We start from the raw sequence: 25,895 nt of genomic DNA, 5'->3' as shown, positions 1-25,895 counted from the left end.
ACTTCAATCCTCTTTCCCTCCTTTTTCTTCCTCACAGTTATTACAGACTGACATACTATATATTTAACCTTTTTTTTTCTTATTTACTCTCTGCGTCCCCAACAAGCCTCCTGAGGGCAGGAATTTGATGGTTTTATGTACTGTTTAATCCTCAATGCCCACAACAATGGCTGGCACACATTAAGTGCTCAATAAATATTTGCTGAATAAGTGAATCCATGCCACATGGATAAACCACCTGGATTTCTTTATTTAAAAAACTAAGGACACTTGAATGATTGCTTAGAAGAAATTCCTCTTCTAAGTTTATCAAGCAGAAGAAAAGTGACTAAATAGCTGTTGTTTGGTAAAAGCAAGGGATATTCCTAGGATTTCAACAGTTATCTCTATTTCACATTATCTCCTAATCTTACTTCCCCTTCTCCGTAGCGGACTCCAGTTACTCTAGCACTAAAGAGGAATAAGTGGTCAGGCAGATCTATGACACAAAATGGCATCCTTCTGCTCACACCACTGGTTTCAAATGCAACCCAAGTTAGGAATAACTCAACACAGCTCAGGGGGCAGCAGGTAAGATTGTTCAATTTCAGTTCTCTAAGGACAAAGTCACATATCATTTCACAATCCAAATAACTAAGTGGCCACTAATGGGATGGCAGAACCTTAGCACAGACTCTAAGAGCAATGCAATTTAGGAAAACAGTAAAAAGATGGTGAGATATGTTTACCGATTCAGAGAAAGAGTGGAAGTTAAGTGTCACTAACGAAACTGGGAAGGAGATGAAGAGAGGAGTCTGGGTACCTCCGGAAGTGAAAGAACCGGCAAGCCACAGTGGAATCATCTTGCTCTTGTTCCTTAAACTTCCGATACCGCTCCAGGCGGCACTCACGACACTTGTGCAGATGAGGGGCTACATTGATGCACGACCCATCCTGCAGGAAGGGCTCTCCGGACTGCTTCAGCTTCTTCACTTTGCTCACATCTTTCAGCACTGACTGGCCAACTGTGGCAAGGGAGGGGGAGAAATGGTTGGTCATGAAAGGTTTAAATGAGACTCAATAACATAATCCTCCTGGGAACAGTCACTTGTCCTGACCTGAGTCACTCCTCCTTGCACTGAATGGGCATGAGCCCATCAGGTCTATCCTTGACAGAAAAGGAGCACAGGGAACAAAGGCTTCAACTAGGAGTTAAAGACCATGGAGAATTTGTGGGAAGTACCCCATGACAACAAAACAACTCTGAGCATGGGTGAGGAAAACTCAAGACAGCAGAAGCCTCTTGCCACTAGCCCCTCAGGATATGACTGTTCTACTAATCAAGAACTCTTGGGGTTCCCATGGGATACCAAATCCTAACAAGAATGGCGACTTTTACCATCAGACTTTCTCTTAGACACTTGCCCTTATACAATTTTGGACCATAACCTCACTCCATAGGAGTTAATGGCTTTTGTAAAACCATATATATGTAACAGAGAGGAGCAAACTGAGGAGTGGTTCGCTTTGCTTCATCAACTCTACTAAAGGCTGCGATGTAGGGCTTCCCTGGTGGCGCAGTGGTTGAGAGTCCACCTGCTGATGCAGGGGACACGGGTTTGTGCCCCGGTCCGGGAAGATCCCACATGCCGCGGAGCGGCTGGGCCCGTGAGCCATGGGCCGCTGAGCCTGCGTGTCCGGAGCCTGTGGTCCGCAACGCGAGAGGGCCACAAGAGTGAGAGGCCCGCGTACCACAAAAAAAAAAAAAAAAAAAGGCTGCGATGTGAGAATGAAGACTAGTACTGAGTAACTTGCCTAAGTAAATAAAAGAGGAAGGGCCAAAGGCAAGAGAAATACACAAGAAAAGAGTTCCTGACCAAAAATAACAGACTATCAAGACTTTTTGGGATTATCATTACACAGGACACATACCCCTCTTATAGTACTGGTATAGATCAATCCTGCCCTGAACCAGAAGGTCTGATGAGGGGCCCCTACTGTGCCCTTTTGACTATGTAATTCTATGAGATTATAGAACTTTCCATCAAAGAGAGGGCCTCTGCTGCCCAAGAGCACAACAAGCATTTAAAGCTAGTGCCAGAGCCAAGCCCATGTATAAGCCCAGCAGGATCACCTTTCAAGGGGGCAGTCCGAGGCCGGCCTTTGGGGGCCTGCTTCCCTTTGCCTTTTCCCAGCAGCAGCTCAGCACTGCGCTCCCCATTGGGGCCCAGCTTCCCCATCAGGTGCTCCGGAATCCCCTTTAGGCCGGTCTTGGCTTGCAGCTGCTCCTCAGAGTCGCTCAAATCTGACAGGTCGCTATTGGTACTCGAGTCCGAGTCTTGTCTGCAAGCCAAGCTTCGCTCATCCAGTGAGAACCTTTTCACAGCTTCAAAAGGAGCTTTGTTCTCCTGTGAAAAATCTGCTGGGGAGGACAGAAAGCTGCCTGAGTGTCTGCCAAAGACGTTACTAAAGGTTTTAAGGAGAGGATTGTCCTGCTGCCCAGGCCCCACAGTTGGTCTCTCCTCTGTGGGGCTAGAGGATAGAGTAGGCATCTCAATGGGCTGGGTGAGGCTGCTGGTGGGTGAACTGGACCGGCCATTCCCCATGGCAGAGAGGCTTGGCCCCCCAGTGGTAAGAGCTGAGCCCAGAACACCAGACACCAGTTTGGAGGAGTCAGTTGTGATGAAAAGGGTTTTCTTCTTTGCTAAAGATGCTGAATCTGTAGAGGAGTGAGACTCGGGCCAGCTGGGTGCTGCCTTGGAGGTGACAGTGGTAGCAGAGGAAGAGCTACCTGATGCCTGAGATGCAAAGCTGCTGAAAGGGCTATGTTCAACTTTCTCCACAAATGCCAAGAAAGGGTTAGGAGGCTCTTCTCGGGACAGTTTAGGGGGCTGTAAAAATAGATTTTCATGACTGTCTGGGGTGCGGGCATTTAGGAGGCTCCGTGGGAAGGCTGGCGTGAGGGTGGGCATGGACTCTGCAGGCACTTTCCGATCCACAGAGCTTCCAGCCTTAGAGCCTGATTTAGTGTCTGCTCCAAGAGCGGATCTTCCTTTACATAGGCTCTCAAGGCTTTGTTTGAATGAGTCTCGACTGGAGGAATCATCAGCCAAACTCTCTGAAACAGTAGTGAAGTAGTTACTGGTGGGTAAAGTTTGGGACATGCATTGAAAAAACAAGTTTTTGGAGAGATCAGAGTCTTTCTGAGACTCTGGTGCAGAGCTACAGCCAAAAGAGAAGCCCAAAGGTTTGTTCTCTGTAGCTAGAACCCCATTGGACTGGCTCCTTCCACTTCCAAAAGTCAAAGCTTGTGATGAACTCGGGAGAGATGCTCCAAATCCAGAAGAGGCCAGAACAGAATTTCTTGAATTCTGAAAAGAGAGAAGATAGCCTGAGTTAGTGATGCTGGCTTCTCTTGACAACCTTAAGACATCTTCTTGGACCTAGGCCAACATTTCCGGTGGGTCAATCAACTTTTCTCTCCTACAATTCCAGGAAAACTGTTCTTATACCTATATTTCACCAGGGAAGAAAACTGCCACAGACAGCACAGGGGGATCTTTAGCAAGGTAAGCTAGAGATGGCAGGATGAATGATATCCTGCCATTCCCTTGGTTGTTAGCCAACTGGTTGTCAGAGCACTTGGAGGCTGTGTAGGCTTCTAAGTATCTATTTAGAAATGAAGACTCCACCGGGAACTGAAGAAAAGGGCTCCCCAATGGACATCAGCTTTTACTCTGAAATATAGTGAAATATTACTAGTGACCCTGTAATATTAATCTATCTCAAAGACCTTAGGGGCTATGGTTAAAGTTTCAGTTTATTTAAGCCATTGCAAATTGCCCATCTTACAAAAGTGACTTCAGCCCTATGGCAAGCTCACTGTACATTAAGGAAAAGTATTTTCTTTATTAGTCTGAAACTCACCAAGATGGACCCTTTTGGAATTTGGCCATTTATTTTTATTTATGGGTCTAAGTCAACCTAAAAGTTGAATTATCTGTTTCAATTAAAGTTAGACCTAAAGGTGCTAAATTAAAGAAGGCACACCAGTTACTGAACCCTTCTGTTATCATTAGGATCTAACAAGTCTCTAAAGTGGAAAACTGTAGACACTGATACACCCACCAAATAAAAGCATTCAGCATAACAAATTGGAGAATGAAAAAACACTTTCTTTTTTTTGATACCTTAAAAATGCTAACTTCTGCATTTGAATAAAGAATACATAAAGTATACATAAAGTATAAATAAAGATATTTATGTATAAATAAAGTATACATAAAGAAGGGTTAGAATCACTTTCATATGGTATATTACACACCCATATATGCGTAATACAGAGAAATATCCACAGGTAGGTACGAGCACTTATGTAATACTTGGAAATAAAAATTATTCCATGACTGCTTAATGGATATGGAGTTTCTTTTTGGGGAGAAGAAAATTTCTTTAACTAGATAGTGGTGATGGTTGCATAACACTGTGAATGTATAATGCCACAGTACTGTATACTTCAAATGGTGTGAGTGGTAAATTTTATGTTATGTGTTACTTTACCATAATTAAAAAAAATTTATGCCAGATAAATGAAAGGGTGTTGTTAAAAAAAGGCGGGGGGCTTCCCTGGTGGCGCAGTGGTTAAGAATCCGCCAGCCAATGCAGGGGACACGGGTTCGAGCCCTGGTCCAGGAAGATCCCACATGCCGCAGAGCAACTAAGCCCGTGCGCCACAACTACTGAGCCTGCGCTCTGGAGCCCGCGAGCCACAACTACTGAGCCTGCGTGCCTAGAGCCCGTGATCCGCAACAAGAGAAGCCACCGCCATGAGAAGCCCAAGCACCGTAACAAAGAGTAGCCCCTGCTCGCCACAACTAAAGAAAGCCAGAGAGCAGCAACGAAGACCCAACGCAGCCAAAAATAAAATAAATTTATAAAAAAGGTGGGGGGAGTTTCAATATATTTAAGGTTTTCTTTAAATACGCAAGAGGAGTCTACATTAGGACTTTCTTTGGGGTGGCAAAGAGGCATGAGAACCAGGCAGACCACCTGTGGCTTGCCTCCGGCTGACATCTGCTACAGAGACTGCTTCAGTGCATTTAACAGTCAAAAACTTAGTTCATTCTTCTTTTCCTTCCCACTAACCAGCAACCAGACTTAAACTCCTCCAAATAAAGAGAAGAGACAGACACAGCACTGATGCTATGCTGTTGTTTCACTGCCAGAATTTGGCCAGGAGCCTTGACACCTGCATGACTGCAAGGAATAAGCATAAGGATCTCAGGTTTCACTACTAAAGTTACTCTTTAAAAATAAATACACACATGAATGAAAAATAATTTGGATGGTCTTTCATTTTCTTCAAATGATTAAATTTCAAATCCTCTTCTTATAAGAAAGTGATGACAAACTGATTTTAACACACATTTTAGGGAAAGAAGTTTCCTGGAGGGCTGTGTCCCTATTTCATGATGGAAACATCCATTTCTGTACTTTTAAATCATATTCCAAGAGAATACCTAGGCTAACACACTAGCAAAGTTACAGATACAGTCACAGAAATTTCTCAAACCCGTTTGGAAAATGCCCTTTGATCCACATTTCATTTATTCAGCTTTGCCACTCCAAGAACAACAGCATTCAGTGCATCTCTTCTTGCAGAGTGTAGTATTTGGTCTATTTTGTAATCCCCATTTACATCTACTCTGCCTTTGACATGGATTTGATTTTAATCAATTTGGGCAATATGATGACTTACACATACTGGAAATCCACATAAGATCCCCAACTAGCTAGTTGGGGATCTGGTAATGCTGGAATGCTGGTAAACTAACAGAGAACAAAACATGAAGAGTGCGAAATTTGCATTTACAGGCCTTCTCTTCTGCCTGGGCACTTAACCTCCCTCCCCAACCCTGCACACTAGAGATTAACAAACTGCATTTGCTAGGGAGGGGAAGAAGTCAGATGAAATGTATATGCCATGTTTTATATGGCACTGTTATACACTGTTATAAAATGATTCCATTTTAGGATGTGAGCTCCGTCAAGCAGGATTTCAATTCTTTGTTTATAATATACAGTACTTAGCACACAGTAGTTTCCTATACATAATTTTTAAAAAAATTAGTATTTTATTTGTATTTCATATTCCAGCTTGAATTAACAGCCAGTTTGAAAAAAATATGACTAGCATCATAAATCATACTTTGGTGACCAAAATAAGAACCAAAAGACTATAACTGATTTTGACACTCTTTCAAATTTGACTGGGGAGCCAACTTGATGTTAACTTGTATTTAACAAAAGTTCCTTTTCAGCAACAATACATGCATGTAAGATAAAGAACATAGTAAACTAGATACTACTGTGATTAATTCCATCAAAATTTCCAGGTAAGGCTTACAAGATTAATTTAGGGGAAAAAAAAAACCAACCTTCCATGGTCATATCAAATCAAAGAAAACAGCCCAGCCTCAAAGGAAAATATATGAAATGATGAAATAATTCCATCAAAATTTCCAGGTAAGACTTAAAAGATTAACTTAGGGGAAAGAAAAAACCAACCTTCCATGGTCATATCGAATCAAAGAAAGCAGCCCAGCCTCAAAGGAAAATATATAAAATGGTGAACTGAAAACAGGGGTTTGGGTAATAGTAGCTTTCACATAGCCTTAATTACAGTGTTCACTGTTGCCAACACTATAATTCATTAACCTTGCCTCTCATAGGCCTGGTTGAGGCTCAACCACTACATGAACTAAATAGATAGCTGAATTAAAAAGATTCCCCATTAGATCTATTTTAACAACTCATTAAATTGGGCTGTATAATCAGTTTTTGATCAGCCCAATTGTTCAGGTGACTTTTAAGAGCTGATAAAGTTTTAAAGATATATGCATTTGCCCAACGAGCAGTAAAGGACTATCCACAGAATACAATTTAAGCACATCTCAGAAATACTCCTTCCCTGTGGCATTTGAGATGCTTTTTTAATGTGTTAAGAACAAAGTAGGGTGAAAGAGTGAACCCAAATCTTGCAAATCTGCCCCTGAAACAACTCACCTCTCCTGGGGCCTGCGACCAGCTGCCTTTCTGTTTTTCCGGCCCAGTCCCTGCTGCAAGGCCAGTGTCTGAGATCCTCACCGTGGTTGGGGTGGAGCTGGCGGTAGTGACCACAGCTGCTGAAGCCACCATACCCTGGCCAACTTGTTCCAGTGTTTTTCCTGCCTCTTTATTTTCGGCTCCACCCACCTCTGGGGCCAAAGGTGTCTGACCTGTGGCTGTAGAATATGGAGTGAAAGGTACAGGTGTGTCCCCACCTATGGGTTCATCCTGCACCACCAGAGTCCTGCCGTTTTCTTTGGTGTAAGTGGCAAAGCGAATGTTGCGGTTAATCTGGGGGACAAATGTAGTCGGTGGCTGCTTGGCTCTCTGATCCAGCCCTGGCTCTCCACTGGCATTCCCTCCTTTCCAGGGCCCTCGGCTTGCCTCACCTCCATCGCTCCCATTACTGTCTACTTCACCCCTGTCTCCTTTTAATTTCTTTGATGCAGGGTCACACCCAGAGTCCGAAGCACTTTTCCTCCTCCGGCCATCTTTCCCCTCTATGCTCTCTCTCTTCTTCTTTCCTTTGGAAGATTTTACTGCTTTTAACGTACCCCCCTACAAAACAAAATTCAAAAAAGATTTATTACAAGGGACTTTCCATCCTGTGAAAACCATAAACCATTAGCTCTTTCCCATCTCTAGAAGCAGACAATCAAAGCAGGTACAGATTGCCAAATTCCAATGCCAGCTCTAAGACATCCCCTTTTGTTAAAAAGCTCCAATCTTCCTGTGATTCAATTTATGCACACATATTCAAGATAATGGTTACTAAGAAGTTAACTCACTTGGCAAACCTTCCCTTAAATAAAATCCACTACTTCCTCAAATGGACTTTTTTTAGGATTTTAAAAATTTGTGGAATTTCTTTTACAAAATAGACTGCTAGGCTGGGAACTTATTTGCCTCTTGATGAAAAACAAAATCTGCTTTACTTTTATATTTATCTCCTTGTTTGACAGAAACTGGCATTTCAACTATTGAAAAATAAAATCTCTTCTATCCAGAAGTCATTAAAAACTGGTGACAACTTAACAATAGGAAAACCATGAGTCCGTGACCAGAGCAAAAGTGAGCCCAACAGAAACAAGTCTGAATTGCTCTTATGGACACTATAAAGACACAAACAATCTCCAGAGCTTATTTCAAAGCATTAGACAGGGAAAAGCTAAAAAGGCAGGCTACCATAACCAAACAACCAAATCTCTTAGCTCTTCCAGTAATTTTAGCCTATCACATGAAATCTTATTTGTGCCTTATTTGAGAGGTCAGACAACTTTAAAAGACACAGAATTAAAAGGGGGCAATTCCTATCTCTGAATAAAAACTCTTTCCCTGAGAAGGACAAGAGGACAGGGGCTTGGGACAGAGCTAACATTCTCTCAAGCAACTTATATCTGGAACAGTCTTAGATTGGTATCCCACCATGAAGCAAGTTTTCATTTTAGCTTCATTTAGCTAACTTTCACACAGTTTTATTCAGATAACACGTTGGGGTGGCAATAAGCTAGAGACATAGTTATTTGGCCATTATTATTTACCAACTTGATTACTCTAGTCTTGCTGCCCTTAAATACTTATAGATTCTTTGTGCAGATCTATCTTTGTTGTAATCATTATTATAGCTGTTATAACTGAAATTTTTTCAAATTTTACATTTCTTCTTGCCAGTTCTAGTTTTTTTTTCTTCTTTTTTTTTGCTGCCTTCACTTCTGTCTTTTCTCCCTTAATTTACTTCTACAAACCTTAAACAAAGCTCAAGATTTATTTGTTTCTCCCATGCTTTTGGTAATATTAATCTAAGTTTCTAAATCTTTCGTTCAAGAACTGTTTTTGTTTGTTAAGAATTGCTTTCAAAAAAAAAAAAAAGAATTGCTTTCATGTGATCCTTTTAAAACCTTTCTTCAACCTCCATCATCACCCAGTTTTCAGTGCTGTGAAGTACGGAAGTACAATCAGTGAAATCTCTCCTTTCTTTCTTGCTCACTCTTTTAAGGAGATGAGGTAACCATGGATCTCTAAGAAGGGTTACTGCAAAACTTGGCAGAACTGTCAATAATTGTACTTTGCTAGCTAAGAAGATAGTCACATCATGGCAAAGCTGAGAAGGGAAGAATCAACATCTGTTGCTGAAAACCACAGATCTCACCTTTAACTCATTCGGCCAACTTACAGAGCCTGGCTCAGAGCAATCTCCCTGATCAACAATTTACATGTATGCCCTACTTACAGTGAGCTACTCACATGTGAGTAGAAAGACTAGGACACTGAGACCAGTACTCTCTAGCTATACCTGGGCAGCTAAACAGTACCTGACATATAATAGGTGCTTAAAGAATGAATGAAATAAAGAAGGAAATAAAAGAGGGACCCAATATGGCATCAAAATAACAAGTGTTTTTCAGCCACGTAAACACAGTCAAGAGACTTATCCTATTTGTAATAATATAATATGTAGTAAAGAACTATTAAATGTAACCCTGATTCTTCTTTTCCTACCCTAATCTTGTTTTATCAAGCCAAAAATGACTGGATAAAGAAGATGAGGAAGAACTGTATACTCAGCAGGAGTAGCCAAGAGAGCAATACTACGCAGGTGCGAAAAGACTATGAGGAATATATGGACAGAAGGCTGTCCAAGTCAATGTCCTACTGAAGGAAACTCATACAGGATTCCTTGATTGGTTCAGGCACTGATATATAATGTATCTTTTTATGGGTTATGTTAATTCTCAATGAACCAAGAGTTGGCCTGATTCACAGTAATTATGGAGTAATCCACTGTGTGCTGAGCACTGAACTACACACCAGTTTGATTTGACTCTTCTTGGGATATGGAATTTCAGATTTCCTTGGAGCTCACTACCACCTAATGGAAAGAAAAAGAGGATGTAGCTTCTCCTCCATTTCTTATTACTGGGTAGTTCATGAATACTTCTACTGCTTATTACAGCTTTGTCTACTGTATCTTTCAAATATATCTGTCCTGAAAAAATGTAAGAAAAAAGTAGGCCATGGATTTTAAAACAGCTAGACAACATAGCCATGATGAAAAGGGTTTGCTCAGACTAGGTCTCTTTCTTGAGATTATCCTCCCTCAACTGGACAAGACCGTGGAGAGAGCAAGAAATGTACAGTGGTCAGAGATGAAACCCAAAGGGTATCCGTGGATAACACACACATAAGGAAGTCTATGTAACAAGATAACGCAAGCTCATGAGTCTGCTCAGAGACTCAGTTCATTACTGTACCTCGCTCTGAGGCGCTGAATTATCCACCAGCATCACATGGATCAGTCTGGGATCTACGGACTTGATCTCACCACTCTACAGTAGGAGCGGGATAGAAGAAAATATGAAAAAAGGAAGAAAAAGATTTAATGCCTTGTCCACCAAAGACATAATTATGTATTTTTCTAATCTATGTAATTATCTCTATTTGTTTCTACTCCCCTGCTAGAATGAAAGCTCCATGAACAGGGATCTCTACTATTTCATTCACTGCCAGAATAACAACATCTGAAACAAGGTCTAGAATATGGTAATCACTCAAATATTTGTTAAACGAATGAATGAAAAAATTTCATTCAATGCCCAAGTGTCCCTTTTAGGGATATGAATTTCAAATTCTGCATCTCTAAAACCTTCCTATTCTGAAATTAAAAAAACAAAAAACCTTCAGAACCAGTAATCATTAAAAGCACCACTCTACTATTAAAAAACAAAAGGTTTTGGGAGGGGCCAATTTGACAGACATCGTCAGATTTAATGTGCATATTCTTTGACTTAGCAATTACACACTTAGGAATTTGTTCCAATAAATAATGTGAAACAGTATAAAATGATATATGCCCAAAGATATTCACTGCAGCATTATTCGTATTAGTGAAAATAATACAAATTATTTAAACGTCCATCAATTTTAAATTAAATTAGTTATGATACATCCATTCAGTGAATAGTATGCATCTATTTTAAAAGGACGAAGTATTGATAGATTTCTATATATATTTACACACAAAGATGCTGACAATCTAAAATTAAGTAAAAAAGGTAAATCAAAGAACTATATGTATCATATGATCCCATTTGTTAATAAAGTATGATTTATATAGCTATCTCCTAAATGGACAATATATAAATATCATACACACACACACACAGAAGATATTTGGAAGCATATGGAATATACACCAAACTGTTAATGGTGATTACCACTGTGGGGAGTAACATTTGCCTAGGGGAAGGGATGGCTTTCAATATCTATTTTATATATATGTGTATCATTTGAAATTTGTAAATGAGGATTGAATAATTTAATAAATAAAATTCAATAAAGAAATAACAAATCATTTATGTTTACATTACATGTGACTGCTGAGGGCAAGTCTGAAACCAATTCAAAGATATCATAAATACATACGTGTTTGCCTCAAAATACTCTGCTATTGTTTTTGTTTTTGGCTGCACTGTACAGCACGTGGGATCTCAGTTCCCCAACTGGGGATCAAACCTGCACCCCCTGCAGTGGAAGCAGTCTTAACCACTGCACCATCAGGGAAGTCCCCAAATATTCTTGTTGTTTTGAGAGACAATTCTCCAGGTAGCTCTAGATGCTATGTTTTTTTCTATTTATTGCTTTAGAAACAATTCATTTTTCAGTATCTAAGGGGGAGTGGCATAAGTATTATAGAAGCAAATGCTAACTGATTAGATTTTTAAATACTAAACCTTCTGAATATGATAAAATAATGATAATACCACTTCACATTTGTATACCCTTTCATAGAATTCAAAGCACTTTCAAATACATTATCTTAGTTCCCAAAACATATGCTGTGAGGTCAGGGGGTGGTTACCTAATTAACTCTAATTTACAAATGAGAACACTGAGGTTAAGAAAGTTGAACAGTCTTTCTCAAGGTGATAGAATCAATAAGTGATAAAACCAGGGGGGACTTCCCTGGTGGCACAGTGGTTAAGAATCCGCCTGCCAATGCAAGGAACACACGTTCGATCCCTGGTCCGGGAAGATCCCATGTGCCACAGAGCCAGTAAGCCCGTGTGCCACAGCTACTGAGTCTGCGCTCTAGATCCCGCGATCCACAACTACTGAGCCTGAGTGCCACGACTACTGAAGCCTGCACGCCTACAGCCCGTGCCCCACAACGAGAGAAGCCACGGCAATGAGAAGCTCACATACTGCAACGAAGAGTAGCCCCCGCTCACTGCAACTAGAGAAAGCCCATGCGCAGCAACGAAGACCCAACGCAGCCAAAAATAAATTAAAAAAAAAAAAACAGTGACAAAGCCAGAGATGGAACCCAAGTCTTCTTACATGTAATGAAGTGCTCCCTTTTCCTACACCACCCTGGGTAAGGGGATGGATGGACCTCAGACAAAATAACACAGAGCCTCACCTCAGTTACAGACACCTCCATAAGACGGGTGATGGAGTCTTGATGGCTTACAACACCACAGAGCCAACTTTCTTCTCCCTCTGGCTGGTATACTTTGACCCTGTGACCTTGAACACTGTAGGGACCTAAAGGAGAGATTAGTCAGTATTGAGTATTTTTGGCTAAGCTGTATTTCATGATTGTTTCTAAAAACAGAAAGAAAATTATATAGTGTAAATACTTGGCACTTTTAATCTTCTTGTATGGAGTTGAATAAATGAGCAATTTCAGATTTACCATACACAGCAATTTAAAAACAAAACATAGTTTTTCCCAGAGACTTTTGTAAATTGTTTATTTGGAGATTTCTTAGAATGTCCCAGGCCTCCGATTCTACCTTATCTCGATCTTCCAATTCTAGAAAGTAATACAGGGAAGAGAAAAGAAACTTACAAATCAAAAACTATAGGTAATGTGAAAATCTACTCAGATCTATCTAATATATACATTAAAAAAGTGGGAGGCCAGTAAGTTGAATGTACTATTTTGTTATGTTACCATAGGAATGATATATAACCATTTACACTTTGCTATCTGACTTTCATTACAGTAGGTGGAGAGTTCAATTTATGAGGTCTCCAGCCTCTGCACTAATAATAGTCTGAACAAATATAGCACCTGTCTTCCTAGGAACACAGAGTTTCAAAGATATTACTTTAGCAGCAGGTAATGTTACCCTGCAATTTCAGCTGGCCCTCCAAGAAGGACAGTTTCTCTCTCCTACATATCTTATACATTTGAGACTAGATAGCTAAATCACTGCTTATTTTAAATTATTATCTTTCAGAGCTACAATTAAGCTTAAATTTTCTATACATACTCATAAACATCTCTACCTCTCATTCTGTCCACTTGATTTTTTTCTCTCTGCTATTTTTCCTCACATTCTTTCCTCTTCCATACCTTTCCTTGATTATTAAACATCATTTTACCCTGATACTTTCCTTTCCCAAAGAGGCAAGTTTTCTTACCTTTACCTATTTAGATTTAGTTTGACAAAAGAGAACCAAGGATCCTATTTCATTGAAAAGCATGATTATCACGAGGGTCAGAAAGGACGTAGAGTAGATGTACAACACGAAGGGAAGGATAAATGAGGCAACAGTCTACCTTCTGCGTAGAATCTTGGGCAAAATCTGTATGTGAACTGAAAAAGCTAATAAAAGCTAGTAATTCTTTTTGGTTTTCATTCTTAAAAATTTACATGCTGTTAATGTGAATGAGTCTGTGGACACCTTCCTTTATGAACATACCTTACACTCTAAGTTGTTATTTGTTGTTGTTAACAGTCTTTAGAGCATACCTTATAGACAGTAATGCTCAACAAGGGCAGAGACTTTCCAGTTCATGGTTATATCCTCAGTACCTTAACACTGTGTCTAGTACGAGGTTAGTACTTAATAAATATTTAAGAAATGAAAAAAAGAAAGACAAAATTGCATATTACGAAATGTAATACAAAAAGGAAATAGTGGTCTGAGTGAGATCCTGTTTTTCCAATCTATTCTAGAGATCCAGCTAACTGGAGTTACTCTTGACACCACCCACAAAAAGAAGACAAGCACAAATGTTGAGAGTTGCATGGTGTCCCCCCCATTCTATCACTTTCAACACTGACCATACACCTGATTCAGAATTCAGGGACAGAGGACCACCTGTTCTTACCTCGGCTAAATATCTCTTGCAGCTTTTGGTCACTGATCAAAGCATTAACTGTTTCTCTCAGAGCAGCATGTTCCAAAAGAATCTGGTTTTGGCTATCTGTTCCCATCTGATAAAGATAAAAGAAGAAAAAACGGAATATTGAAGTAAGTACCAATAATATCTAACCAGAAGAGAAAAATTATACCCCTGAGGAGCTCTACATCAGCATTTGCCAGAGAATGTTCCATAGAAACCTAGTCTCACAAGATGCTCTACAAAAGTTAAGGATGCTAGGGGAATTCCCTAGTGGTCCAGTGGTTAGGACTCCAAGCTCTCACTGCTAAGGGCCCAGGTTTGATCCCCAGTTAGGGAACAAAAGTCCCACAAGCCAAGTGGTGTGGGCCCCCCCAAAAAAGGTAAGGATGCTAGGATCATTTAGGTTTAGGAAATATTATACCCCCATTGAACAAGGTGGGGGGGGGTTAGGGACACCAACTGCTTCCCCACCCCATGCAGTCAAAAATCTGCATATAACTTTTTTTTAAAAAAATATTTTCCCGACGTTTATTGGTTCTACCAGTTTGTGGTTCGCCTTTGTGTTTTCTTTTCTTTTTTAATAAATTTATTTATTTATTTATTTTTGGCTGCATTGGGTCTTCGTTGCTGCACGCGGGATTTCTCTAGTTGTGGCGAGTGGGGCTACTCTTCGTTGCTGTGTGCGGGCTTCTCATTGCAGTGGCTTCTCTTGTTGCAGAGCACCAGATCAAGGCGCGCGGGCTTCAGTAGTTGTGGCTCGTAGGCTCTAGAGCGCAGGCTTAGTACTTGTGGCACATGAGCTTAGATGCTCTGCGGCATGTGGGATCTTCCCGGATCAGGGATTGAACCCGCGTCCCCTGCACTGGCAGGTGGATTCTTAACCACTGCGCCACCAGGGAAGTCCTGTATTTATTGATACCCTAAGTTTATGATGTCTGTTTACAAGATGAATCATCTGTCAGTACACTACATCATATAATACAAAACACTAGATGTTATAAGTATTAGTAACACTAGATATCAAAAATGAAAAGATAATGTGAAAAAAATTCGTATTAATTTATAGGTACTGTATTTACTGAAAAAAATCCACATATAAGTGGACCCGTGTAGTTCAAATCCGTGTTGTTCAAGGGTCAACTGCATACTATATCTTTCTACATATGACAGTATATTAAAGGCTCTGAGAAGACGTGTAGGAAAAAAACATGTTTAGGTCAGCGTTTCTAAACTTATTTGACCACAAAACATTTTATTCCATGTAAATCTTTTTGTTTATTTTGATACTTATCCGACATTCACTGAGTGCCTATTCATATAAGCACTAGGATTACGAGATGAATAAAGCAAGATTGATGAGAGGGTGTGAGGCCTAATGAGGGAGGAAGACATATCAACAACAAAAAAATCATTAATATTACACAGAACACAGTTCAGGAAATGCTGCTCTTGGCTGCCTCAATAAGACAGTAAAACTCTTGGAAGTCTCCTAATTTTTTTTTTTTTTTTTTTTTGCGGTATGCGGGCCTCTCACTGTTGTGGCCTCTCCCACTGTGGAGCACAGGCTCCGGACATGCAGGCTCAGTGGCCATGGCTCACAGGCCTAGCCTCTCCGCGGCATGTGGAATCCTCCCGGACCGGGGCACGACCCGTGTCCCCTGCATTGGCAGGCGGACTCTCAACCACTGCGCCACCAGGGAAGCCCGGAAGTCTCCTAATTTTTAACCTTCAGACAGTAACCCTTACAAGTGAGAAATAAATATTGCCCTCCATAAATTCTGAAACTCTAACTCAGACACTAGTTTGTTTAAACTACTAACTTATCCCTTTTTTTGTAACTAAAAATATACCTAAGCTCTTTAATATTTAATGTTGCTTGGAACCAGCCCAAATTCCCAGCTTCCCTGCCACAGACGTAAGTATAGGACCTCTTAGACTCAAGTTATAGAAGCAGCCACCTCTGGGAAGCCACCTCTTCTGAGGAAACCCTTAGAGTTGTGGTCTTAAGTCTTAAGTGGTTTTAGGGTGGGGTGGGGGTGTGTAGAGGAGGAAAGAAGCCTCAGCTACCAAATATACTTTTCAAGAGAGCAAAGAAACTTTAAAAGGTACATGGAATTACTGGGAGGAAGAACTTGATTCAATGTTAAAAGAAAAGGGGACAATATAATTAATTGACTTATACTACCACCTGTGCAGACTGATGATAGCCAGACCAATACATTTGACCTCTGAGATAATCATGGGGTGTTCTGTGGACCCCTTAACCCAGCCTTTCCAAGATTAAACTGATGTTTTATCCTCCCTAAAATGTTGCTTTTTCTATTATTCCATCTCTTTGAAAGCATACACCACCAACTGTGGCATCCATGGAATTGTTTTACTCCATTGTTCTCATCTGGGCTGATTTTGCCCCCTCTGGAACAACTGGCAGTGTTGGGAAACATTTCTGCCTATCACAACTCAGTGCTGGCATCTAGTAGGTAGAGGCCAGGGATGCTGTTAGACATCAAACAATACACAGGATAGCCCCCTATGAAAAAGAATACTGACCAAAAATGTCAATATCGTTGAGGCTGAGAAACCTTGGTCGAGACTGTTGAGAAATAATATTAAAATTTTAATCTAAGATTCCCACCATTCTCTGTAATTTTATAACGATATTAAAAATATTATCTGAAATAAAAAAGGAGGGTAAGCACCCTATTTATAATCAACAGAGAAATTAGCAAGGAGAGAAATAAGTTTAGGACTAGATCAAGTGTTAAGTACCTGGAACAAATGCAACCCATTAGCATCTGACAGGAAACGAAGCTCTCGATCCAGAAGGTATTCAACTGGAACCACAGAACCCAAACCGAGTTTATCTACTAGGGGAGTGAAAGTCTGTGAAGTACAATGACAAGAAATTGATTAGAACTTGGAAAAGGAAATAAATAACAATTCAACTGAATATCTAACTGCAGAGAAAATATCCATTATTAATATATCTTTCACCCCAGTAAATATAGATAAGCTAAAGCATAAGTCCTCAGAGACATTCCCAACCTAGCATCTGCCCCTCAAATAATCATATGAAGCCAACCAGAGCATAAAGTCAGTTCAATACTCTTATTTACAGCTAAAAAGGACAAGAAGAACGGGAAATTCCTCATTCTCTCTAGCGATCTGACTAATCTTGTCAGGCTCCAAGAGGGCTAAATTACAGTAAGTTTCCAGAACGAAGAGTCACACCATTATCATCTCTGGAACTTCTGAAACCTTAATGAGATTTCTAAAATGATCAGTGGTATAAATATGCATGGGCAAATTCACATTACTGTTTCGTAAATAAACTGCCTACTAAAGTCACCCAGGGACCCAGATCCATTTGAGCTTCTTCTAAAAGTTCAACTGGAAAGTGGTCTTAAAAACAAATGAAAAAAGACAGTTCAGTAAGTGATGATATGTATAATCAATAGGTTAAGAAGTTTTGTTTTGAATATTATTTAATTTGGTTAATAACAGGAGAATTAGATTTAAAAAAAAATCTATTTATGCCTACACTTTGCTAAAAGAACAGATAGAAACAAATGGATACTCTCAGAATTAAATTTTATAGCACTAGTTTGTCTGACTTCAGAAAACAAAACTTAATAATTAAAAAAAACAACAACAAAAAACTTTAGGGAATTCCCTGGTGGTCCAGTGGTTAAGACTCCATACTTTCACTGCTGTGGGCCTAGGTTCAATCCCTGGTCGGGGAACTAAGATCCCACAAGCTGTGCTACATAACCAACAAAAGCAAAAATAAACAAGTGGGACTACATCAAACTTAAAAGTTTCTACAAGGCAAAAAAATGATCAACAAAATGAAAATGCAACATAAGGAATGGGAGAAAATATGTGCAAATCATATATTTGATAAAAGGTTAATATTCAAAATATATCAAAAAAAACCTCATACAACTCAAGAGCCAAAAACCCCCACAAATATCCCCAGCTGACAGCCAGCAAGGAGACTGGAACTGAATTCTGCCATAAACATGGGAGGTTAGAAGAGGACTACCTACTATAGGTGAGAACATAGCATTGCAAACACCAATTTTTGCCTTGTAAGATTCTGAGCTAAGAAGTAGGACACAAAGTGTCTGTACTTCTAACTTACCCAATTAATAAATGGGTATTAATTTGAAATGCTAAAAACAAAACAACCCCCCCCCACAAATAATCTGATTTAAAAATGGGCAAATCACCTGAATAGACATTTTTCCAAAGATAGATGAATGGCCAACAGGTACATGAAAAGGGGCTCAACTGCACTAATCATCAGGGAAATGCAAATCAAAACCACAATGAGTAATCACCTCACACCTATTAGAATGGCTATTATCAAAGACAAAGATGACAAGTGCTGGCAAGGATGTAGAGAGGGGGAACTCCTGTGCACCATCAGTGGGAATGTAAATTGGTGCAGCTACTATGGAAAACAGTATGGAGGTTCCCCCCCAGATTAAAAATAGAACTACCATATGATTCAACAACCCCGCTTCTGGGTATTTATCCAAAGGAAATGAAATCATATCTTGAAGAGATATCTGCAACCCCATGTTCACTGCAGCAGTATTTACAATAGCGATGACATGGAAACAACCTAAGTGTCCAGTGATGGATGAATGGATAAAGAAAATGTGGTGTACACACACACACGAATATTATACACAATGAAATATTACTGAGCCACAAAAAAGGAGGAAATCCTGCTATTTACAACAACAGCTGAATCTCCAGGGCATTATGCTAAGTGAAATAAGTCAGAGAATGACAAATATGGTCTGATTTCAATTACATGTGGAATCCAAAACAACTGAAATCAGACATAGAGAATATACTGGTGGTTGCCAGGGGTGGGGGAAGTGGGGGAAATGGATGAAGGTAGTCAAAGGATATAAACTGCAATAATAAGATGAGTAAGCTGTGGGGAGCTAACGTATAGCATGGTGACTATAATAATGCTGTACTGTATACTTGGAAGTTGCTAAGAGAGCAAATCTTAAAAGTTCTTACCACATATGTGTTGTGAGAAGCAAATTAGATAATATGTAGGAAAGTACTCTATAAAACAGTGAGATTATTATACCTTATTGAGATTATTAAAGTGTTCTGCAAAGTTAAAAAAAAAAAGTTCTTACCACATACACAAAAACCTATGTGAGACAATGGATGTGTTAATTAACTTTATTGTGACAATCATTTCACTATATATAAAAAATCATCACATTGTACACAAACTTACAAAATGTTATATATGTCAATTCTATCTCAAAAAAGCTGGAAAAAAATAAAATAGTTTCTATGGAAGAAAAAGACTTTAAGGATTACATTGTTTCATTACATAACTATGAGAAAAGAAAAGGTAAAAAATTATTTAGAAACAAAGTATCAAATATTATCTAATATAAAAAGTATGGGAAGACACAGGAGAAAAGATCTCTCCCAGTTTTTGCTCTGGTAACTTCAGAATCAAAGTGTGTTAAGGACAAAGCCCTGGGAGTTTTGGGAATTCTAAAGAGTTCAGCTATTGGGTAAATACCATATAGAATAGGAATAAAGCCCAAATATGTTCCTAGCCAATAAAAGTCACTCACCAGGGCTGGCCATTGTGCAATTGAGACTCGAGTGCCCTGGACAAGGACTGGGTCCTTCCGGGGTGCCCATACTAGAGACCCTTCCAGCAAAAGGACAATAACTTCTTCAGCATGAACTTTAACCCAGGAGTGTTGCTTCCAGCTACAGCCATCAAATTCTACAAAGATCTGGAAAAAGAGATAAAAAGCCATCTTGAGGTCACATTTGGAAAAATCCCACACTATAATATAAAAACAAACACAAACCCCCTGTTTTGAAAAACTGACTAGGTAAAATTCTACTAACTTGTTTTTAAGTTCTTTTAATGGATTTCAGTAAAAACCAATCTTACTTCAGAGCCAGGAAGTTGGTCTCATCCTCACTCGGAAAAGAGCGTACAGATTTAAGGGGGCGTGAGTTATCTACAGTTAGTAATTTCTAGCCGTGATCCTACTGAGATTTACAACTCTTAGTTTCCAATTCACATCTAAGCACACTAGCTGGGGGCTTACTATGTATAAGGCACTATGCTAGGTTCAGGAATACAGAGGGGAATCTAGTACACTTCCTGGTTTCAAGGAGCTCACAGTCTAACAGGTAGGAAGAGAAATTTTTTATACTTCTACTGAAAATGACTGTGAACTTTTTTTTTTTTTTGCGGTATGTGGGCCTCTCACTGTTGCGGCCTCTCCCGTTGCGGAGCACAGGCTCCGGACCCACAGGCTCAGTGGCCACGGCTCACGGGCCCCGCTGCTCTGCGGCATGTGGGATCTTCCTGGACCGGGGCATGAACCCGTGTCCCCTGCATCGGCAGGCAGACTCTCAACCACTGCGCTACCAGAGAAGCCCGACTGTGAACTTTTAAAATTAATTTTGAATAGGTTATATATACACAGTACACAATTCAAAAGGATAAACAATTAAAAAAAAAAAAACAACTCCCAGTCCCAAGTGTGGATTTTTAAAGTACCACTGACTGCCAGGAGTGATCTCATATCTGCTAGCAGAGGCACACCGTTGTCACAATGCTTTGCTTCCTCCCAGAAAAGATACTCCACCTTTTCAGATATACTTACGTAGAATCTTTAAAGAGTTTTTGAAAGCAATTCATATTAAATGAAACTACATTTTCCTAATAAATAGTATGCTTAGGTTTAACTTTTCCATATAAATTCTGACATTGGAGCATGTTCTACACAGCAATAAAAGCAATACATAGGCATATAGGTATCAATATTTAGAACAGATATATCTAGTGCCTAAAATATAGCTGGTTACAAAATAAAGGCTGGAGTATTTATATCCCACTTCATTTTCAAAGAATTTTAGTTGGCTTTTGGGAAACATATACAATAAGATGCTAAAATATCAATTAAAAAACCAGGGCTAAGCAAACTACAACAGGAAGTCATTGTCTAAGTGTAAAAAGAGAGAAAACTTAAGCAGGCAATAGGGATCTATACAGCTGTATGACTGAGTGACATATGATGAATGATTGATTGATTGATTGACTGACTTGGCTCTGAGCTTCCTAAAGGCCAATCTGAAAATGGAGAGGTCAGTGGCATATTCATCACTGGCAAAAAGTAGAACACAAACCAGTTTCTCAGGGAAGCAACACTTTTCCAACTACTTGGCTCTACAAGAAATTTCTCACATGACACTCCCTAAGGCAGCAATGAGTGATGTAGGACAACATCAGAATCCCCACAGCAGTCATTCCCAACTAGAAATCACAGAGTTACCAGGAATATCTTAAGTACTAAGGGTACTAAGCATTTCCTCTAGACTAAATACTAGAGGTCTGGTACATGTGTCACCATTATTTTTCAAATATATGTAGATCATATAATGAATAAAGTTCAAATCCTTTAGAATTGTTACTGAAGTCACAACAACTTTTGTCAGTATATTAGTTCCCATCCAGTCAAGCTAAAAATTAGAGTTACAACTATATGAAAATTTACGATACTTATACTTGAAAAGTGTGGAACCACTCAGTAGCCTAGCATTAGGCTTAATCTCTTCACAGGTAATAAATACTTGTGAATTGAAGTGCACTGCTGGAAAAGCTATTCCAGAAATTAAATTCATTATACAAAGCTCCAGTTTTATTATTTATATTATAACAATATTTTATTATTTATAATATACCAAGTAACCTTCATTTCTACTTAAAAAAAAAAAATGATGGGAAAATAAGGCTCAGAAAGGGGAAGCATGATTTTACTGCAATACCTTTAACATGTGAACGGGAAAGAACATTAAACTGCAATACATTTAACGTGTGAATGGGCTCACTCATATATTCACATATGTTCTAGGGGAATCAAACACAACTTTAAGTAACTTGCTGATAACTGGAAAAAGATGTATTCAAACTTACATTTAAGTGCAGACTCAGGCACCAGGAAAGGTAGTAATGGACAGAGCTTGGGGATTATGTTCCGGGAGGCTTGGATTTCAGTCTTAGCCCCACCCTCTACTAATCACAAAACTTGAGCAAATCACTCTCCCCTCCTCAAGTCTTGGTTTCCTCCCTTGTGATAAGACACACAAGATTAAATAAAGTAATGGATTCAAAAGCACTTTGGTCAACTGCAAAGCACTACTTGGGCAATAACATGCCATAAGATAAACAGAAATAAAATAAAGTATAGGGGGTGTTCAGAGGCAGGAGAGATCACTTCAGGTGTGCAAAGGGACTGATATGGGCTGAGGTTAAGGAAAAAAAAAAGTCCCAGTCAAGTTCTAGGATGGCCAGGAGCTATAACACACTGGGGAAGGAGTGGGAAATGAGACTAAAAAGACTAAGAGTCAATGTGGAAGACCCCGAATACTGGGATAAAATTTGGGTTCATCCAGCTGCCAATGGGAGATGTGTGTATGTGTGTGTGGGTGTGTATATGTGCAATTGCCATTAAAAGGTTTCTGACTGAAGTCAAAATTGAACAAAACAGTTGGTTTTAGGACAACTCAGCTACTCAGTGGATGTAGATGGTTTAGAGTTGGGGGTGGGGTGGGGAACAGGGGGTGTTCTTATATGACCTAGAGTGGGAGCAGTGAGACTAGGAAGGAAGTTACTAGTGCTCGTGAGAATCGATGAATCCTATCATCAAGCATGATGACTGGCTGGATATAAGGGTAAGGAAAAATTGAAAAATGACTTGGATTTTGAACCCGAGACTAGGAGAACAGTGGTCCCATTACTGTTCAGTGGTGCCATAACTGATGTCTGGAGGAGGCAATAGCTGAAAGACAGACAAGACCTTGCAAGCCATGAAAAGGAGCAGAGACTGTTGAAGCCCCAGGCGGAGTCTGACCCTGAGTGACACAGTACTCTACTGGGCATTACTTAGAAAACCGGAGGTTGAGGCTCCATGGTGCCTGACAGCTAGGTGCCATGCTATAGTTCTAATCTGCCAACCACTTTAAAAATCAACATACGAGGGCTTCCCTGGTGGCACAGTGGTTGGGAGTCCGCCTGCCGATGCGGGGGGCGCGGGTTCGTGCCCCGGTCCGGAAGGGTCCCGCATGCCGCGGAGCGGCAGGGCCCGTGAGCCATGGCCGCCGGGCCTGTGCTCCGCGGTGGGAGAGGCCACAGCGGTGAGAGGCCCGCGTAACGCAAAAAAAAAAAAAAAAAAAAATCAACATACGAGTCACAAAATTCTAAGTCATACCAACACACAAATATAAGAACACACTAAAAAATCACTGTACTAAAGCTGTAACGATTTTAATTCTTTGTAGATAAGAACTTGAACATTTAAAAAGTTAATATTCAGGAATCCTATCATCACACATCTGAAAACACCATGGAAAAGCTGAAATATTTGAAAGTCATATTTCACCTAATTTAAGGGCAATTATTTCCTAACCTGTCCGGGCAAAGGAATAAAGTGTTGAACTTGACAACCACAGTGCTATATGTTCTAGGATCAAGCAACAGCTCTAGGCTAATAATACAAATATGTTTTGAGAGCAATACGGAATATAGATATGTAAACATGTTCTACCAGCATTAAGGCTTGTTTCTGGCCCTAGCACTGTGCTTCACCTCCTAGCTAGAGATGGAAGGAGTTAGAACATATAAGGTGAAGAATCATTTCAGGTCAAAGCACACAGAACATGAACTCTTAAAATGGTAGTGGCCAGGTCACAGGACAGAAAGAAGGGATATAAACTAACAAAAATCAATGGTGGTGGTTGGACTGAGTTAGAGATGGCCAAGGCAGGTTGATAATCTGGACAGAACAGAACTAAAACACTTTGAGTTGATTTTTTTTTTAAGTCTTTTAAAAATTTCTACTATTAGAGTAAAAGCAGCAAATACTACTATACATTGTACAGCTAGAACCCAAGGACTAGATGTGTAAAATATTTCCTTAGTTAAGAAGAGTTAGCGGTAAAACTCCTGCTTTCATTTCAAAATCTCTTTTATGGTCTATATGTGATGTACATTCATTTGAGTGACATTAAAATGAAATAAAATTTTAAAAAAATCAAATAAGTTAACCTAAGTTTGAAAAAAATCAAATGATAGTAATCTGAGTAATATAGACCTCCATGTTTATCACATAATCATGTAATAATCAGTTTGGATTCTGGTTCTCCCTAAGGCCATTCTTACTACAATTAATAAAATTATTCATTTATTCACTCACTCAACAAAAATAGACAGAACGCCTCAAAAATATATGTGTGTGCGCACGTGTACGGCACTTGCCAGGGCTAAGGGTATCAAGGTGAATAAGGAAGCACTCAGCAGGAGGGAATAAAACCCTAGATGAGCCAACAGAGAGGTATAGAAATTATTAAAGAGTTATGTAATAAGGGCAATAATAAAGACTGAACACGCTAGAGAAGGCGTCTGCCATGGTAAACTAGAAAGGTTTCACAGAAGAGGTAGTAGTATACAAGCTGCATCTCAAAGGACAAACTATATTCTTCTGGCAGAGAAGGGAGAGAAAGACTTTCCAGCAGGTGCAAAGGCAGAGAAACTAAGAGCAGACTGAGTGTTCTAGAGAAGGATTAGGATAGGAGAGGTAATAGTATTTTAGCCTTACCAGTAAATGTTCCTTCTTTTTTGTTTTTAAACATATTATTTATATAATAACTTTTTTTTTTAAAGGAAAGAATTAACTTTGGGATCAGTTGGAAGGGAACTCATAGAGGCAAGAAACTGCAGGCAGGGAGACCAATTATAAAGTGATAAAAACCCAGGTAAAAGATGTAAAAGGCCTAAACCAATAAGACTGTGTAAATGAAAAACATATTTGAGAAATTACAGATAAAAATAATAGGATATGGTGATGATTGTGAGAAGGTAAGGAAAATGGAAGACTAACTTCCAAGGTTCCCAAATTTTCTTTTCCAGTTTTTCTAACTACATTCTAAACAAAATATGAACTCTGTTACAAATGATATTACAAAACTGGGACATCTTGACAGCCACAGTGGGGAATGATGCATGTCTAGAACACTGCTGTTTTCAAGCAAAAAATAATTTTCCCTCTATGGTTCCTTTGATCAAGAGAGAAATTTCTAACAATTACTCCCATTTTTTTCCCCTACTTTCTAACAACCTCAATAAATTAAATGTTAAGTACTTGAGTACCACAGGAATAACCTGAATAAAAACTCAAGCATATAGATATATATGCTCTTAGGGGTAGAGGAATCACAAAGATCTGGATTTGCATCCCAACATCCCTTATCTGTGTAACTGGGAGCAGGTTACTTTAGCCTCTTTGAGCCTTACTTCCTTTGCCTATTAATACGGACAGTAAGTACCTCAAAGAATTATGGCAGGATTAAACGAAATAAAGTAAAATGCCTAGCAGATCTTGGGCTCCTATAAACATGCATTCCGTAAGCAAACTCATACTACTGGTCAAAATATAAACTGGTATGACTTAAAAGAAAAAAAAATTGTCATATATCAAGAATCTTAAATATGTGTATACTCTGTGTTTCCATAATACCACTCCTGGCAATAATCCTAGGAAATCACCCTAAAAACAGAAAAGGCTTTATTCACAAAAAACGGTCATCAATGAATTATTAA

General features: G+C 39.4%; 1 protein-coding gene across 3 annotated transcripts in view; it reads right to left on the bottom strand.

The window, feature by feature from the left end:
- Positions 1-25,895, bottom strand: part of KDM3B (lysine demethylase 3B) — a 58,729-nt gene that overhangs the window by 25,564 nt on the left and 7,270 nt on the right. For 2 of the 3 annotated variants that reach the window (XM_060143682.1, XM_060143683.1), the window contains exons 2-9: positions 19,849-20,016; positions 16,994-17,107; positions 14,210-14,315; positions 12,506-12,630; positions 10,338-10,412; positions 7,045-7,644; positions 2,114-3,350; positions 803-1,004 (exon numbers count right to left, since the gene is read on the bottom strand). In XM_060143682.1, coding sequence (XP_059999665.1) covers positions 803-1,004; positions 2,114-3,350; positions 7,045-7,644; positions 10,338-10,412; positions 12,506-12,630; positions 14,210-14,315; positions 16,994-17,107; positions 19,849-20,016 — 2,627 coding nt within the window. The remainder of the gene's footprint in view (positions 1-802; positions 1,005-2,113; positions 3,351-7,044; positions 7,645-10,337; positions 10,413-12,505; positions 12,631-14,209; positions 14,316-16,993; positions 17,108-19,848; positions 20,017-25,895) is intronic. The other variant, XM_060143684.1, reaches the window with a different exon arrangement.

The sequence above is a fragment of the Lagenorhynchus albirostris genome, chromosome 3 (genome assembly GCF_949774975.1).
Source record: "Lagenorhynchus albirostris chromosome 3, mLagAlb1.1, whole genome shotgun sequence".
Lineage (NCBI taxonomy): Eukaryota > Metazoa > Chordata > Mammalia > Artiodactyla > Delphinidae > Lagenorhynchus > Lagenorhynchus albirostris.
The sequence above is the reverse complement of the archived record's forward strand: the minus strand, read 5'-3'. Positions and strand labels throughout refer to the sequence as shown.